The sequence below is a fragment of the Rhinolophus ferrumequinum genome, chromosome 5 (assembly GCF_004115265.2).
Source record: "Rhinolophus ferrumequinum isolate MPI-CBG mRhiFer1 chromosome 5, mRhiFer1_v1.p, whole genome shotgun sequence".
NCBI lineage: Eukaryota > Metazoa > Chordata > Mammalia > Chiroptera > Rhinolophidae > Rhinolophus > Rhinolophus ferrumequinum.
In genome coordinates this window covers 61787173-61804384 of record NC_046288.1, presented here as the reverse complement: position 1 = coordinate 61804384, position 17212 = coordinate 61787173, and the positions used below count along the sequence as shown (strand labels likewise).

General features: G+C 44.8%; 1 protein-coding gene across 4 annotated transcripts in view; it reads left to right on the top strand.

The window, feature by feature from the left end:
* TBC1D1 (TBC1 domain family member 1) overlaps nucleotides 1–17212 on the top strand; it is a 209014-nt gene that overhangs the window by 181479 nt on the left and 10323 nt on the right. For all 4 annotated transcript variants that reach the window (XM_033106105.1, XM_033106104.1, XM_033106108.1 and 1 more), the window contains 3 exons: nucleotides 6293–6537; nucleotides 8831–8990; nucleotides 16008–16177. In XM_033106105.1, the coding sequence (XP_032961996.1) occupies nucleotides 6293–6537; nucleotides 8831–8990; nucleotides 16008–16177 (575 nt within the window). The remainder of the gene's footprint in view (nucleotides 1–6292; nucleotides 6538–8830; nucleotides 8991–16007; nucleotides 16178–17212) is intronic.

Here is a 17212-nt window from a genome sequence, read left to right as displayed (position 1 = left end):
CACCACCGGCCTCACTTAGGTGACAATGGCAGCAGCTTTCTTTTTATTGCCTTAGGGTGCAGCACTCTGTGGTCTGGGCTGGGGCTGTCTTACCATCATAGCGCCAGCTCCTAGGATGGAGCCGGTTGCATCGCACATGCTCAGGAAATCTTCCAAGGTGTTGACGACGAGGCCCTGCACTGACCCCTCAGTTTCACGCGACCCTCACATTAGCCCTGGTGTCCTCTTTAAGGAATGAGAGTGAGGCACGGAGAGGTCAGTTGGTGGCCACAGTCGCACAAGTGACTGGCTGGACCTAAACCCACTGTGGCTGTGTGCTGCAGCTAGGGCCTTCCGTCCCTAAGGCCCTCTGAGCACAGGAGCCCACATGTTCCCATGGAAACGGCTGGCTGGGTGAAGGGTGATGCTGACAGGCCCTGATTATACCTTGGGGACAAAGTGTAAGCAGTGGGGCTGGAGCCCGTTTGGCCCACTAACCCCGAGCAAAGCAGTTTTGTGAATTGGCAATAGCTGTGTTTTCTAATGTGATGAGTAACAGAAAAATGACATCATGTTCCTATCATGTGAAATGAAGTGGAAAATAAATTTAGGGTAGGAGGTTGAAAGGGAGGGAATACAGACGATTTCTCTGCTGCCCCCCAAGCTCCTTCCCAGGATGAGAATAGAAGGACACATGTTTTCCCCTCCTGGATTCAAATGTTGTCTTCTTTTAGTTTTTCTTTCATTCTTCCACGGGCAGGATTGGTCCTCTGCCTCCTGTTGTTTGAATGTAATCGCTTTTCTGCAGAGGAGAAGAAAAAGGCTGGGTCAGCACAAGGGACTGGGGGGGCTTCTCCCCAGGGAGCTGTTTGCCACGGCCAGGCTGGGCTGGCCTTCCCTGCGCCGAGGCCCACTCAGCCTTTCTTCCAGCTGGCGTGTGGTCTGTGCGAGCCACGATTTGGCCTTTTCTCAGTCATGAGCAGGGCCAGGCAGCACCCACCTTCTCTTTCTCCCTACCCATCTCCCACCCTCACCCTTCTGCACCCCCGAAGGCCAGCTGCCGCCACCCCTCCCTGATAGCACTGGCCTCCCTTCTCCACATCTTTCTCAGTCCTAGCCTCCATTTTGGGTGCTCTCCAAAAACCTTCCCAAGGCCTAAAAAAAAGCTCTGTTTCCAACGGTACATTTCTCAGGTAACCTCCATGCATCTCTGTAGGCTTTACCCAGGGACCTACCAGGGCCAGCCTTCCCTCCCCACTTGCACTGAGAACTTGTGTGTTAGCTCAGCACCATCGACGGTTCCAGGGTGCCCTACCTGCCAGGCTCCCCTCGGTGAGGTTCAGGGAGGCCTCACTTAGAAGTTCCTCCAAACTGCCTATTGCTTCCCCCTCACCTCTCATCAAGAGGTGGCATTAGGCAAGTCACTTGTTTACTGTACACTTTCTATTTAGTCTGCACTGTGGCTAACTCAAGGCCCAATATAAGGTGTGCAGTGCAGAGCAAATCAAATCGTATTTCAGTTTTTCTTAAAAAGTGATCTATCAGAAGAAAAGAATGCTTGTTGGGTGGACATACTTCGAGTTTTCATGGATTTTTGTTTTCTTGCCTCTTGCTTTACTTTCTGAAATTAGCTGTTAGTCTAATCAGCTTTTTGCAAGATTTTTTTTCTTCCCAAGAATAAGAATAATAGACTTTATAATTGGGCAGTGTTTTATACTTTGGGAAACATTCTCTAACTTTGTCAGATCTCAGCTTTCTACAGCCTTGTATGAAATTGGGCACGTGCTATTCCACTTTAGAGGCAATGAATGAGGCCCAGAGAGGTTGCATGCTTGGCCCAAGTTACAAGCTACTCAGTGGCAGAACATCCTAGAACCTGGATCTTCTTAGTCTCCTTATCACGTCCCTTCTAGGACACCTGTCTTGCTTGTCTCTGCCCACTCCATAGGAGCACAGCTTTCCCTCCCATAGCTAGGTGGCGTAACAGCCCTTCAGAGTTGACCACACCCAGCCAGCGGAAAACAGCTCCTCCCAGGGCTTAGCAGATGATACTTAGCAAATCATTCTTGAGGGCTCAGTTCAGGAACCTGCCGCAGCCATTAAGCCTGGCGTTAGCGACGTCTGTGCAGCCCTCTCTTCTCTGTCTCTCCGTCCTGGGTGGACCGCCTGCTCTAGTTGTGCCCACACTAAGGACAGTGAGCAGCTAGCTGGGCACCCCCTTCCGGCTCCACTTCTCCTCCCCTCTCCTTCCACGTGAGCTGCCCCTCTCCTGGCACCCCAGCCTGGAAACCTCCTGGCTCTCAGTGCTTCCACCCGGTGAGGCTGTACAGCCTCTCCCGTGATAGGAAGGACTTAGCTGGAGCAGCCCTTGAACAGATTCCAGAAACGTAGGAGGACCATTAAATCAGAGAGCAGAGACAGGAATGGTTCCGGATCTCCCCCACGTCGATTACTTATCATTTCGTTAATCTGTGCTTTATAGGTCAGTAAAGTGGTAGCATAGTTTACGTACCCTGCAGAGGTTTGGTGAATCTTTTGGTGACCAGAGGGGCATTTTTTGATGAACTTCTAGAGACGCTCTATCAGGGACACCTAAGCGCGTGTAGACGTGCCCGTGCTGCAGGGAGAGGCAAAGCGTATATCCAAAGACCCATTTGGGTCAAGAACCCAGCCTGGGAGCTGTCTTACTGATTTTTGCTTCCACGCAACATGGTTTAACCAGAGGTCTAAAAGCTGCCTGGTATCTGGAAGAAAAGGAGCTCTGGTCCGAGTATTAGAGAAGAGAATTTATTTTCTCCTTGCGTTTTTAGAATCCGTATACGATGAGGAGGAGAAGAGCTGCCAGGTGGAAGGCTCCGCTGAGAGAATTTAAGATGAGTAAATGTGGACGGGCAGAGGAGAGAGTCTTCCCTTCCCCCTCCCTGCTTGGTAGTTCGCCTCACTGGGCCGTGCCACAGAGAGCCGAGGGCTGTGCGCTTTGAGTGGCGGATGGGCTGTTCATGAACAACAGATGGGAGCCCGGGGGGGCACCACTGTTCTCTGTCATCTTTGGGTGGAAGTCCTGCGTGAGAAACTAAAAAGCGTTGACGGCAAAAGACAGAAAAGTCCCTAGAATTAGTCACGCAGCAGTCTTGTTACGTAGCACCCCGGTCTGTCTGGCTGGGGCCTTTTTTTTATGGACGTCACTTGAAGAAGCACAGCTCAGGCGTCTCATAAATTTTTTTTTTTTTTTCCTCATCCGTTCTTTTTTTTCTTTTTTAAAGTTCATTGGGGGTGACAATTATTAGTAAAGTTACATAGATTTCAGATGTATGCTCATCTGAAATCTCGTCTAATAAATTCTTGCACCAACAGCAGCACTCATTTCTCCAAAAGGTCTGCCATTGTCTCATATGTTCAAGACCACATCATGACCATATTGATTTGGTCGTTTTAAGGAAGCTCTTTAACCTCAAAGTGATAGAACTCAATGTGGGTGATAAAAGAGGAAGGCGGGGAATGGCTTCATTGCCTTTCATTGAGGTCTGAAATCTTCCTACACCCTTTGAGCCAATCAGTGGTGTGCTGCTGGCAAATGTTTAACAACTGGATCCCCCAAGCCCCTCAAATGAAGTCCTGTGTCAGCGTTTACAGAGTCCCGTGGTGTAAATACTCCCGCCTTGGCTAATTTTAAGCTACCAACTTGATTGACGTCACTGGTGGCGGAATTGGACAGAGATTCACAGAGCCAGAAGGAGCCGGTTCCAGTGGCCACTAGACTCAGCAGATGTTTCCTAAAAATAATCTGTGTGTAGAACACCCCTGCCTCCTTAATCGCACCCCTGTGCCATTCAGTGGTGATTCTTCTTGAGCACCCAGTGCATTTGGAGCATCCGTGTGGCCTGACCATTGGTAGTCTGGCTCTGCCGTCAGACTGCCACAGTGCCCGCCTCCAACTGAACCTTTCTAAAGGGATGCTTGTCGGAGGCGTGAGAACAGGACATGACAAGTGCTTGTGTGGTTCCTTTTTCATGTCAGCTTACGAATTAAGGTTGAATGAATTTGACCAAGGCTGGCTTTCACCTAACATGTGGCTTGGTAACAAGGTTGTAAGGAAGGTGGTTGTAGCCACCCCTGGAGGCTGCCTCGGGGGCTGCATCTCCCAAACACAGAATTTGCAGGGCATATTACAAAATGAAAACACGGAACCCCTTGTTCAAAAATTATTTCACGACAGTGATAGAGCATTAAACCCAGCACAAGGCCCTTCTAAGCATAGCACCGGTGTGACTGCACAGGACCCATGCCCGTGAAGGCCCCGCCCCAAATCTGACAACTGTTGGGTGGCCAGATTGGCATAGTCACGCCCCTGACTGCCAGACTCATCCTCTTAGGAGCCTTGTTAAATGAGAAATGCTCACTCCACAGCAGGGCGAGTTAGTGTGCGCTCTTGTTTCTGTGTAGCGCGGTATCTAATATGAGGGGCTGTCTGATTAGCAAAAACGATAATATTAAAGGATTACATTTAAAACGAGTTACACCTTCCCTGGTGTTCCTCTGTGCCACAAACACCTATGTGTTCTGCCACCTGCACTACTTGAGACACAGAGAGAGTAGGGGCAGACGCGTCTGGCTGGGCCAGGGGCATGAGCGAGCACGCAGAGGTGGGAGCACTCCGTCTGCTTGGAAGCTGGTGGGGGTGATGGAGGGAAGGGCTTCCTATTAACCTTTGACCCCGTCCCTTGGAGAACTGTGGAAAGCATATGCTTGTGCTGTCAGTGTGGTAGCCACGTGGGGCCCCTGAACACCTGAAATAGGGGTGACCCAAATTGAGGTGTGCTGTCAGTATAAAGAATGCACTGGATTTCAGAAGGCTTAGTATGAAAAAAGGAATACAAAATGTCTCAATAATTTGTATATTGATTCCATGTCGAAATGACACAATATTTTGTGTATGTTGGTTTGAACAGAATATCTCATTAAAATTAATTTCACCTGTTACTTTTTAATGTGGCCGCTAGAAAATTTTAAATTATGTATGTGGCTCATATTACAATTCAGTTGCACCCACTGCTCTAGATTAGGAAAATGCGCAGGCATAACCACTCCCTCTCGTATACTGCCTGTGCACCCAGTCTCCCTGCATCCCAGAGGGGTTCAGAGACCTGGAGAACCCCCTCACAGTTCCTAGGTTAACCCTGGAGGAGAGGACGAAGCTGGGAGGGTAGGCAAGGAGGTGAGTGCTCGGAGCTCCCCTGGGGAGCTATTGATTGCTTTCCAGCAGTGGGGCGATAGCTGTGCGGTGTGTTTGGGGAAGGTTTGTTGGGGGAAGAGGTAGAGCAGGCAAGAAATGAATACAGGACAGGAAATCAGGAGTGTCGTTTTGAGACTGTTGCCATCCTCTTAAATCAGGTTCGGATAAACCGCTCTGGATTGATAAATGCTTTCTCAGGAGGCTGAGGAAGAACCCTGAGGGTGACCTCTTTTGCCGAATGATTAAGGTGAACAATTCATTAACTTGTGGCCTCTGCCGACCCAGACAAGGCCATAATTCTCACCTGGGCCCACGCTTCGCCCTGGCCGAACATTTTTTCTCTTGATCAGGTACTTTTTTGCTCCCTGGAAACACACTTCCCCGTGGTCACATTCCAGAAGGGGGGGGTGAGGTGGGATTTGGCAAGTATCAGCCACAAACGCCTTCTGGACGAAACAAGTCTTTAAACCTTATCTAAACACCAGCTTTTTGTGAAAATAATCAGGATGTTGAGAACTTTTTTTTTTAAATCTCTTTCTTTTACACAACTGTTTCGTGTAAAAGAAAACACATCCTGCTCCTCACTGGGTTTCAAAGTACCGCCTGTGGTTTAAAAGGACAGAAATAATGCACGTGGCGTGAAGCATTTGCAGGCACCACCCGGCAGGCAGTCTGGGAAAAGCCGATCGGAGCGAGTCTGCGGCCAGGCCACCCCTTTGGCTGCATTTAGATGATTCTGGGGTAGGTGCTGCTCCAGAACCACAGCTGTCTGCCCCTCCCGAGAGCAGAGACCGTTTAGAGGACTGGCAGTTGTCTTTTTGTTTTAGATTGAAACCCAGATATCCGTAGGACCAGAGGTAGTTCTGATTTCTTTCACCACACAAAAGCATGAATACTTACTTGCTAATGTTTTACTTTGCAAACGTTATTCCAAGAACAACCAGCTGACCTTGTTTTCAGAGCTGACTTAGGATATCCAACTTCTACAGCTCTGTTGCCTTAACCTGAAGCCCATCGGATTTCTGCTTCAGCAGTGTTTCTTTTTTAAAATAACAACTCACGTGTGTATTGTTTTCACAGGGCGAACCTTTCCAACACATCCGTACTTCTCGGCCCAGCTAGGAGCAGGGCAGCTGTCACTTTACAACATTTTGAAGGCCTACTCACTTCTAGACCAAGAAGTAGGATATTGCCAAGGCCTCAGCTTTGTGGCAGGCATTTTGCTGCTTCACATGGGTGAAGAGGAGGCGTTTCACATGCTCAAGTTTCTGATGTTTGACAGGGGACTGCGGAAACAGTACCGGCCGGACATGATTATTTTACAGGTAGAGTGCGCCTCGTGTCTTTGATGAAGACAAATGTCAGATGTGTTTATGAGCCTTTTCCAGGTCTAGCTAAGGAGCTTTTTCACCATCAGTTAACATTGTCCTAGCAGTTGTTGCTGAGAACTTACGCTGTGATAGGTATTATACCAAGCATTTCATAGGCACTTATCTTCTCAGTAACCCTCAGGAAGACCACCATGTTTCCCCGAAAATAAGACCGGCTCTTATATTAATTTTTGCTCCAAAAGATGCATTCGTGAATATTTTCAAGAGATGCCTTATTTTTTCATGTACAACAATCTACATTTATTCAAATACAGTCATGTCATCATCTTCTGGAACATCGTCGTAACGTACTACATGCGTCCATCTGGCTGATGCTCTTAACTGGGGCTTAGTTTCGGAGTAGGTCTTATTTTCGTGGAAACACGGTATTAAAATCAGCTCAATTTATAGATGGGAAAACTATGGCTCAGAGAGGTTACGTCAGCTAGCAAGGGGCAGAGTTGGGATTTAAATACACCCAGGCCTGTCTGACTCCAGGGCTCCCTTGGACCCTTCATCAGACCATCTAATTCCTACTTCCCTTATTTGCTACTTCCTGTACCAGGGATCCCACTCACCTCCACCCCTCAGGCCTGTCCTCCAGGGTTCGGCTCAGATAATACTTCCAGGAGAAGCTCTTCCTGACCACCCTGATATTATGTCCCCTGCTTCCACCCCAGACATGCTGTATCACATTACCCTGTCTCATTTCTTTTATATCTCATACTCACTGCCTGAAGTTATCTTATTTCTTTATTCACTTACCTGTTTATTTTCTGAGTTTCCTTAGCATACATCATGAGGGGGGCGGGATCTTACCCATCTTGGAGCTGCGTCCCTAGTTCCTAGAATATCACTACCTGGGGCGAAATACCCTCCCAGTCAGTGTTTGCTAAATGAGCCAGTGACAGCAGGCAAGTCGTATCAAAAGAAAACGAAACAGCAGTGTCCCAAGTGCTTATTCTGCCACCTTTCAGAAGTGGAGTGAACTCTAGATCTCGCTTTGGATATTCCTAAATGGTGGAGCACATCTGTGTCTGTTCGTTTACCAGTGACATACTGTGATGTCAGAGCCTTAGAAAGTATTCTTGGAAAGAATACATTAGAGCCAAGCACTCTCTTAGAGCACCAAATTGTGTGGCTGAAAATCCTTGCACCTCTACCTGTGAATATGAACCACAGGGACTTAAATCTCATTAAAGGAAGCCATTCCATTTACTAAAAGGTTCTGACCCACATGACACTTTCCACACATACTTTCAGTTTCTTCCTGCGTTCTTCCCATTAGTTTTAATGTAGATGCACCTGCCACCTGAGAGAGCAGATTTTTGAGTTTTGTGTAATTTAGTCTCATAACACATGACTCTTTGGGCTGGTGGCCTTGGTGCTTAGGTTCTTTTTGACGCAGAGTAGCTGTAGCTGGTACTTAAGAGGACTGTGTCGTCTGGCTCCTGCAAGCAGTTTTTCCCAGTTTGAGCAGTCGATAGCCAACCTTTAGCATCTCAGTAGGGGTCTGAACCTCTTTGTTCCTTTGGGCTCGTGCCATGGGGCTGCTGGAATCTGGGCTGAGCCCTGGGACTCAGCTCCCTGACAGGCCATACCACATTCTGAAAAGGGGACCTTTTACGTTGAAGTTCAACTTCAGTTGGAAAAGTTATTTTTTCCATCTTGAGATAAACACTTCTTATTTTAACTTGCTCAGGATCTGTTTACTTTCGTAACATATAAACCTAGATAAATCCCACCTGTCCAGCCTCTTGAGTAATTTGGGGGGATCCAGGGGAAATTGACTAACTGAACAGGTACAGTAATATCCTTCCACAGAATCACTCTGTGCCCTGACTTCACCCTTAGCGGAGAGGCTGGCTTTTTATTTCTAATTCCCCTGGGTTTGCGTTTTGCTAGGAATGTGTATTTTTAAGAGGATTTACGAAGTATTTCCACAAGACAGATGTTGAGATTCTCTTAGCCAAGGACACAGGGGAACAATAAAAAGAAAGGAAGTGGTAGAAGACCCAACATTAGTGTTTGGGCCTGCACCTAGCCAGGGCCTCACATGCAGTGGGCACCCAGGAAGCTCTTATTGGACAAACGAGTAGCTAAAATCAATGGCTATCATCAGCAGGTAGAAAGTTTAAAGTTGTAGTAATTCTTCTCTCACATCCTGGGAGTGGGGTAGTCACTGCGTGCCTGTAGCAGATAGCTGACACCTGTGTGTGTGTGTGTGTGTGTGTGCCCGCCCCTGCAGATCCAGATGTACCAGCTCTCCAGGCTCCTTCACGATTACCACAGAGACCTCTACAACCACCTTGAGGAGCACGAGATCGGCCCCAGCCTCTATGCCGCCCCCTGGTTCCTCACCGTGTTTGCGTCCCAATTCCCACTGGGATTTGTGGCCAGAGTCTTTGGTGAGTGTGGAAATCTGTTTGCCAGAACCAGCATTCTCGTGTTAGACGGGAACCATTGATTCATTGATTGTCATTCCATGGTGCCTCCTTATTTTTTTACCTGTGTCTTCTGCACAAACAGGGTATTGTGTGACACCCTAGGTTTAATTTAGGGTAAGGTTTTGTGAATTTCAAGACTTGCCTAACTTCTGGTAATCTTTGGGTTTCTCTTGAAGTCTTCATCTGGTGGGATTTAGACCTGATTTCCTCCCCACGGGGCTCTTCCTAGAGCAGACAGTTTGGCCAAGGAGCCCCAGCGTGTATTCCAGGAGAGATACTTCCCATGAATCACCTTCTTCAAACTCCATGGTTGGTGACGAGGTTCACTGATGATAGATAGCTCCTTAAAACTTTTTGACCAGGGGCTTCAGAGCTACTGTTCTTTCTAGATTCTCTTCGCACCTCCTCCTCCCCTTTCTCCTCTTTTCCTACACTTGGCTCTTCATTTTCTCCGCCAACTCGTGCTGGAAGACACCTCTGTGTCACTGACTCACTGTCCCACCCTCACATGCCCCCTGCCTCATCTTCCCAAATGTTAACAGCCACTTGTACTCCGGTGCCCCACCGTAACCGTAGGTTGTTCACATTTTAAACCACCCCTCATTTTCTTGATTTACTTTCCAGGAAGATTGTCTCTGCGAAAATAAAATAGATGTTCACGGGCAAAGTCTCAAAACTGCCTTGTCTAGTTTACCTCAATAAAAACTAAAAAATAAAAAAATTCAAAAACTGCCTTGACGTGGCAGGGGTAGGTGCATCTTCTTGGAGCTGAGGGAAACACCGGGAGCCCAGTCAGCTCTTATACACTGTGTTTTCCTTACTTCAGAATGAAATCATAATTTTGAGAATTCAGATTGTTTTTCTTTTTCTTTTTTTTTTACCATGGAGGAGGAGGTTATTAAAAAATTGACAGTTATCACATGTGAAATGATTTTAAAGTGTCATTTACAGTCAGTCATTTGATAGCTTAAAATCTTATAGTTTGATCATACTTGTTTGTTTTTAGAATTAGCATCCTAAAGAGAATGTTTACAAATACTGAAAGAATACTACTTCAGGCAGCTTTGGGTAAACAGCTTGCATATCCAAATTCTAGAAAGGCTGGAATTTTATTTTTAATGTATGTGGGCATTGAGTTGCCTTCTCTCTTCTTCTTACCCCCTAAAGTACTAGATTTTTATTATTCACTTGTATTCAGAAGCACTTTTAAAGAATTTTCCATTTGGCTTTACCAGAAGAATCTATATTCTTAAAAATCTTCACTACCGCCCCTTTTGTGTAACTGTCTCCCCAAATGGATTTTTATTTTCTGTCCCTAAAAAAGATAAATATTGAAGAAAATAGGTACTAAAAACTCTTCTTTCTGGTTAAACGAATTTTCAGTGAGATTTCATGAAGGTTTTATACCACAGTTAAAAAAAAAATAACTAAAAAAACTCAAAATTGTCTTGTCTTTTTAGTTTATTAACAAGAAGAATCACAGAAACTATTAAGATCCCTAGCTGCAGGCTTCAGTTTTTCTTGCCAAAAATTTCTGTGTATTTTGTTTTTCTTTTTCTCGAAATTCAAAGAAAATCATTGGTCTACCTTTACTTACCTCTTTTTTCTCCTGATTCTTTCCTGTATTTTTTTCAAACAGGGCAATGGAGAGCAGTGGAGATTGAAAGGGGAAGGAGGGAGTGTTTGTTAATGGTTTGAGAACAGCTCAAGCATCTAATTACACAGTGAGGGAAATTCTACAAAGGGCGCTGGGCAAGAAGGGCTAAGAAGGTCAGTGCTGAGTGACCAGTGCCTGGCCACAGGCACCAGTGCTGCTGCCTGCAGATAGTTCTGAGGCTCTAGGGCCACAAAGCTCGAAGGAAAAAAACAAATCTTAGGCTGCTGCATAAGTGGGTAAAAGGCATTAACAACAGACAGACTCTGCTTTGGGAATGAATATTCGGAGCTCTGTGAAGCTCATCCTGATGGCTTCATAAATAAAAGTTGAGACTAGTAAAAGCTAGTATTTTTCTCTCTATTATGCAGTCAGTGGTGGGTCTTGGAGTTTCTTATACATTATGCATAAAGATGCCAGTGTCTTTGTAATTCCTGGATCCCACAGCCCCCCTGCTGCACTAAGTGGGTTTGTGTCCAGCTGGCTAAGGGCTCAGCTCCTCGAATTATAGGCAGGAAGTGGGAACTCAAGGCAGCACTGTGTCGTGATGTCATTTTGCTAAAACTGCTGGTTTTTTTGCACAATCCATCCCATCTATCAGGACTTAAAAACACTATTTTATTAGTAGGTTCCATAGAAAAGATGGGATCCCTAAAAACCATTTCTGTACTTAGCATTGGTGACTTCCACCGTGTTTGTTTAGCTTCATGATGGCGGGCGGATAGCTTAGTTTTAAACCCAAAGCCTGACATTCATACACTATAGTCTTTCCTTGGCCTGAAGCCCATTTCATTATAAGCCTTTAGGCCTGGATAAACCCTAAAAACAAATGAGTCTTTGTTAACTACTCACTATTTTATATGTAAGTAAAGGATTCTCAGCTTGCAGGCAGCACAGCTAGTAATTTAATTAATAGGTTACCTCAAATGAAGTATATGCTACTTGGAGGGACAGTCGCATAACCTTCACCTTAACCTTCATCTGGTAATCACACGTTTTGGAATGTCAGTCCTGTCTGGTTGTCACATCATGTAAAATAACCTCCTCCGGTATTATTCCAGTTTGGGTGTAGAGGGGTCCCTGGACAGATGCTGGCTCTGTTCACTTTCTAATCATGTCTGCGTTTGGGAAGAATCTGAGAACTAGGACCTGGCTGGTTCCTAGGAAGAAGAGGCTGCCTCATTAGGCTCCTGAAGTTTCCTATAGGACGTGCTGCCAAGTAGGTGAGAGAAGAGGTGGAATATAAACACTAAGGGATAGGCAAAAAATGCAGAAGCCACCTGTAATATAGGGTAGGATTCAGAGAGGCTTGAGGACTAAAATAGACTGGGCAAACAAGATTGTTTGTACGGCCAGGAAAATTGGCTCTTCGGGTAAGGTGATACAGTGGTGATGAAGGGAGTTTTTGCAAAGTCTGTCTGTGCTGTTCTGCTGCAAGGCTGTGGTTATCCTTCATTTCCCTCCTACCTGTTCCTGGTAGGAATGTGGGGGTGTCACACCTGAAGGACTGCCGCCTCCCTGAGAAAGTTAAGGAGAGGGATTGCCCTTGACAAAGGTGGCTGGGAAGGAGATGTAGTGTAAGTTCGCTTACAGGCCCTGTGCTTAGTGTTTATCATTTTCCCCCACAGGAAAATTGCACTTTTATATCATGAGGAGTTTCAAATAGAATCTCCACACCCATTAACACAATAACAGGGCTGCTGAAGTGTCTTCAAAAGAAAGTGGTTATTTATGTTGTTCTCAGCAAATAACTTGCAAAGTGGTGGAGTCAGCTGGATTTAAGGTTCCCTTTACCTCCTGCCTGATAAAGCCCTTTGCCTCCTTCTAGGCGGCCTGAGAAAGAAGAGAAGGAAGGAAGTCAGTCACAGTGGTGTGAGCTGGGTGGACAGATCCCTCTGCTGGGGGTGCTCAGAGCAGTTCATGTTCGTGGGTAGTGGTTTTCAAATGCTGGGAGTTCACTTTTCCAAGGAGATTATTTTTTTTCTTTTGTTAAAAAAAAAAAAAAACAATCCCAGAATGTAAATGTATAAGAATTGGAATATGCACAAAAATGAAAATAATTGGGTTTATAGATAACATTTTTCTTTTTTTTCTTTTTTTTTTAGTAACATTTTTCTTTACTGTTATTTAAAAATTACTCACTTTTTTAAAATTTCCAGAGGGAGACAAATGCACTCATTGTTTAAAGGAGACAGGTGTTGACGCCAAAGTGTACTGATTTCAGCGCCCCTTCCTCCAAGGAAAACTTGGAGAGGTCTTTCCTTCAACCCTTCAGGCACATTCTCTCATGGCATACGCAAGTGGACTCCTGACTTGAGGCCTCCCGAGTCTAACAGACGCTTCTGGGGCTGAGCTCTCCCAGGCTCACTAGCGCAGACAACTGGCTGGCTTGCCTTTGGAAGGAGCGGGCCTCCGTGAGTGCTGGTGGACTGAGCGTCTTGGGGCTGGCAAACACACCTGTGAGTGTGTGTGCTGGAGGGCATCTGTGGGGTCTTGTCAGCGGTTCTTACAAGGTGGCGTTTCTTTGTCTAAAACTAAGTGGCCCTTGCAAGGATCCGACCCATAACCTAGATCTCGTTCACGTCATCTCCTTACCAATGCACTGACCTACTCAGAACAAGGAGCAGAGAGCCTTCGGTGACCCCTCCTGCCCTCTGGGTACAATTAGAATGGCGTGGCGGCAGAAAGCCCTTGGGGACCTGGCCCCACCTTTTGACTGCAGCCCCAGCTCTTGCTTACCATACTCTTTCCAGGTTCCCAGTCCTGATGGGGTTCTTTCATACCTCTCTTCATTTACACCTTCTTTTTCTTCTGCTCAGAGTATTATTCCTTGACTTCTTACCTAGCAAGTTTCTATTGGCTTTTCAAGACGGGATTTGGCTTCCACCTTCCTTGGACCTTTTCTTCCCTTTTGTTAGCGTAACACCCTATGCATACCTCTACCAAACCCATGGTGGTTAGTCTCTCTCTGTACATTGTTCTTTGCTCATAGCTGACTCCAAAGCGCCCAATACAGTGTCTGGCATGTATTAAACGCCCAATGAACGCTTAAATTAGAGAAACTTTTCAGCAGGGAAGAGTGCTCTTAAGGTGTTGACAATGAGAATAGAATTCGGAAAGAATATTTCTTTTTTATTACATTAAATACAAACTGTTAAATCCAATAAAATAAACATATCCAGAGTTATATTTTGTTTTTAATATACCAATAGAGTTAAAACCAAACTTGCTTTTGTTTTCTTCATATAATCCAAAAAAGTCTTTGAGTTTGAAATCATAGGAAGCACTGTACTAACTAGATTTGTTATAAAAACCAAGATCCTAAAGGAATAAAACTTGGAAAACCCATTGTTAACCTTAGGAAACTGCTGATGTGGACTGCATATTTGATTATGCTCATGAAAGTTCCCAGTAATTATTTAATTGCCTTAGATGTGGTACTGTATCTAAGTCGAAGGTACCTGTCCCCCAGAGACCAAGAAACTGAGCTGTAGTAAGTCATTGGTCTAGTGGTGAAGCCCATTCCTGGGAACCCTGCCCAAAATGTCTTGATATTTATTCTGATAGATGCCATTAGTTTTTTGTTCAGCTATAAGTATCCAGATACTGAAAGGAAGTCTTAGCGTCTAAACCACAGTCTTCATATTTACTTTGTTTTGTTTTTAGAAATGTCTTTTCTGTTTAAAAAAATCTGAGTTATAGTGCTATTATAGTGCTATCTTAGTTATAGTGCTATTTTAGGTCTTTTTTGTTTTCTGCAGCGGTGAAGTACAGGGGTAGACTGTATATTTTATAAAGCAGACGTTTCACAGGAATATTCTTCCATAGCACTGCTTTGATACACATAATACTTCCCCTAAGAAGCTCAGCTTTCAAAGATACGACCAGTCCTCTAACTTAACTTCCCAGCCAAAGCGAAGAGGGAGGCAGCCATCGGATCGTTCTGGCTCCTTGGGGTCCCTCTGAACCACGAGCAGTTGTGATGTTTGTGGAAACGGTGGCGCTGAGCTCTGAGGTCAGCTGATCTCGGCAGCTGCATCGCTTGAGGCTGCACCCACCCAGGCAGCAAGTCCAATCCCACAATTAGGGCTCCAGGGCTAACCCTGCCACTCGGCACCTAGGTCTTTCATGTTCGCTGTCCGCAAACTACTTTGGCTTGGACACCTTTCCCATTTGCAGAGAAGCATCCAGCTTTGTTTTCCTGTTTCTTAATGGCTTTTACACGTCACCACACTAAACCACCGAGAGGCACAATGCTGGGATTCTTCTTTTCACCTGCTTTTGTCTTTCTGGACTGGATGAAATTTACAACTTCTTTGTCTCTTCCCATTATCCTGCAGCCAAAACAGAGAGAGAGGGAGAGAAAGGAATATTGGCAGTTGCCTCTAATTAGATTTATGCTCTCATCTTTAAAGTTATCTCTCTTCTTATATTACTATTCCAGTTGTTAGGTAACTTGCCTTAATGTAGTCACCCAACAGTTAGTTACTAGGGCTGTGCCCCAGATCATCTGTCACCGGGACAATTTGATTCTTTCTGGAGTGGCGTCAGCTCTGTGAGGAGTGGGGAGCTGGCTGCTCACCCCTCCCTCTCACTGTGTACAAGCAATGTGGGGATTGCTGACAAAAGGAAAAACATGGCAAGAACTACAAAATAACTCTGGCAAAGTTCTTTGGAATTCCTCTGGGGAAGATGTGTTGTTGTTTGTTTTACTCCATTATTAAGCTAAAATTCAGTATACTTGCATTTAATAATGTACTTTCACAATTGATCAGACATTTTAGTTTTTAGAGATCTTTTAGAGATCTTTTAATCTGTATTTCAAAATAGAGAAAGCAGAAGCTTTTTGCTTTTACTTTATCTTTTGCTGTTTTACTAAGTGTATATCTAATAAACGCTGTATATCTGATGCTGTATATCTGAAACTCAGTCTGACTCATAAAAACTGAATAAAGTTTAAGAGTTTCTATGTCTTAGTAACTCTTAAAATCTAGAACATTTCTGGGAAAATGGACTAATAACAAGTTTTCTTTTTCTCAATTTAACTTTTGAAGTATGTTTGAATTTAATATATTTTTGGAGAGGAAAAAAAGATTTCTGTGAACCTGTGGCAAAAATCTTAGTATGTTTATCTATATTTTACTATTTGTAATATTGTCTTGACAACCCTATCTGAAATATCAGACTCTTAAAAAGAAAATAAAGTTTGCAATTCAGGGTCATGTTTCCCTCTGTCCTGCTCTATGATATATGGAAAAGAGACAGAATGGTATTTCATCAGAAGCTGGTCTGGTTTAACTTTCAGCATTTCTGTGTTTTCCCAGATATGATCTTTCTTCAGGGAACAGAGGTCATATTTAAAGTGGCTTTAAGTCTGTTGGGAAGCCATAAGCCCTTGATTCTGCAGCATGAAAACCTAGAAACTATAGTTGACTTTATAAAAAACACACTACCCAACCTGGGCTTGGTGCAAATGGAAAAGACCATCAATCAGGTATGATTCAGTCTAAACCTTCCAAAAGGTAAAGTGATCCTGGATACATAAAAGCTTAATTTTGGTTTGTTTGTTTGTTTGTTTTTAAGCAGGACCTATTTTCTACCACTTTATATTTTGGGCAGCATCTTACATGATGCTTGGCATGTAGGAGGCACATCCCAAATGTGTTCAGTGATTAAATGCATGTCTGAGTGTGTGTGTCATGGTGGAATGCCACGTGGACACTCGGTGGCAGTGTTTAGGTGTGATAACCAGCACAGATGATCCATTGTTTCTTATAATTAAGAGGCTTCACTCCTAGTTGTGAGTTTTTTTGGAATACAAACACTTATTCAATGTCGGCTTTTGTAAAATATGTGCTTTGATTTTTCTGCTGGGTGGTATTTGGAATTTTCTAAAAATAACTGATAGCAAAGTTGTGATAGAGCGTATGTATTCTGTAAGTGTGTGTGTGTGTGTGTGTGTGAATAGAAGTCATTTCCCCAGCTGTGGTTTCAGCACCTTTGGTTTCTGGGTACAGTAGAACCATTGCTCTCTGAAATGGTAGGGGTCAGGGGAGAATTGAACCAGTCATTACAACTAGACCAGCTGTGAAATGGTTTGGGTTAAGGGTGGGAGCAGCCTCTGATTCTGTGTAGGGAAGAATCTCCCACTAACGATTGCTGACTGTGAAGGACTGCGCTGCTTGGCAGAGGGTGGGGCCACCCTTGGCATTGTCCAGAGGCCAGATGACTGAGCGTGCTCTGGAAGAGAGTGCTGCATCGGGCGCTGTAGAGTCAGCAGTCAGGCGTCTCCTAAGCCTAGAGCCTAACCTCACCTGTTCCAAATACAATGACAGCATAGAGCCGTTTGCTAAAAACAAATAGTGAAATAAAGCTACTTTTAAAAAATCCTTATTCCGAGGGTTTCTGTGAATCCAAGAGAAATCCAGTGATTCCAGGGGATTGCACCCAGACGCAGCGTTTGTGATTTCCTTTGCTGCCCCTCCTTAGTTGGGAAGCTCAGAAAAAGAAGCAAGATGGCCTGGAGCTA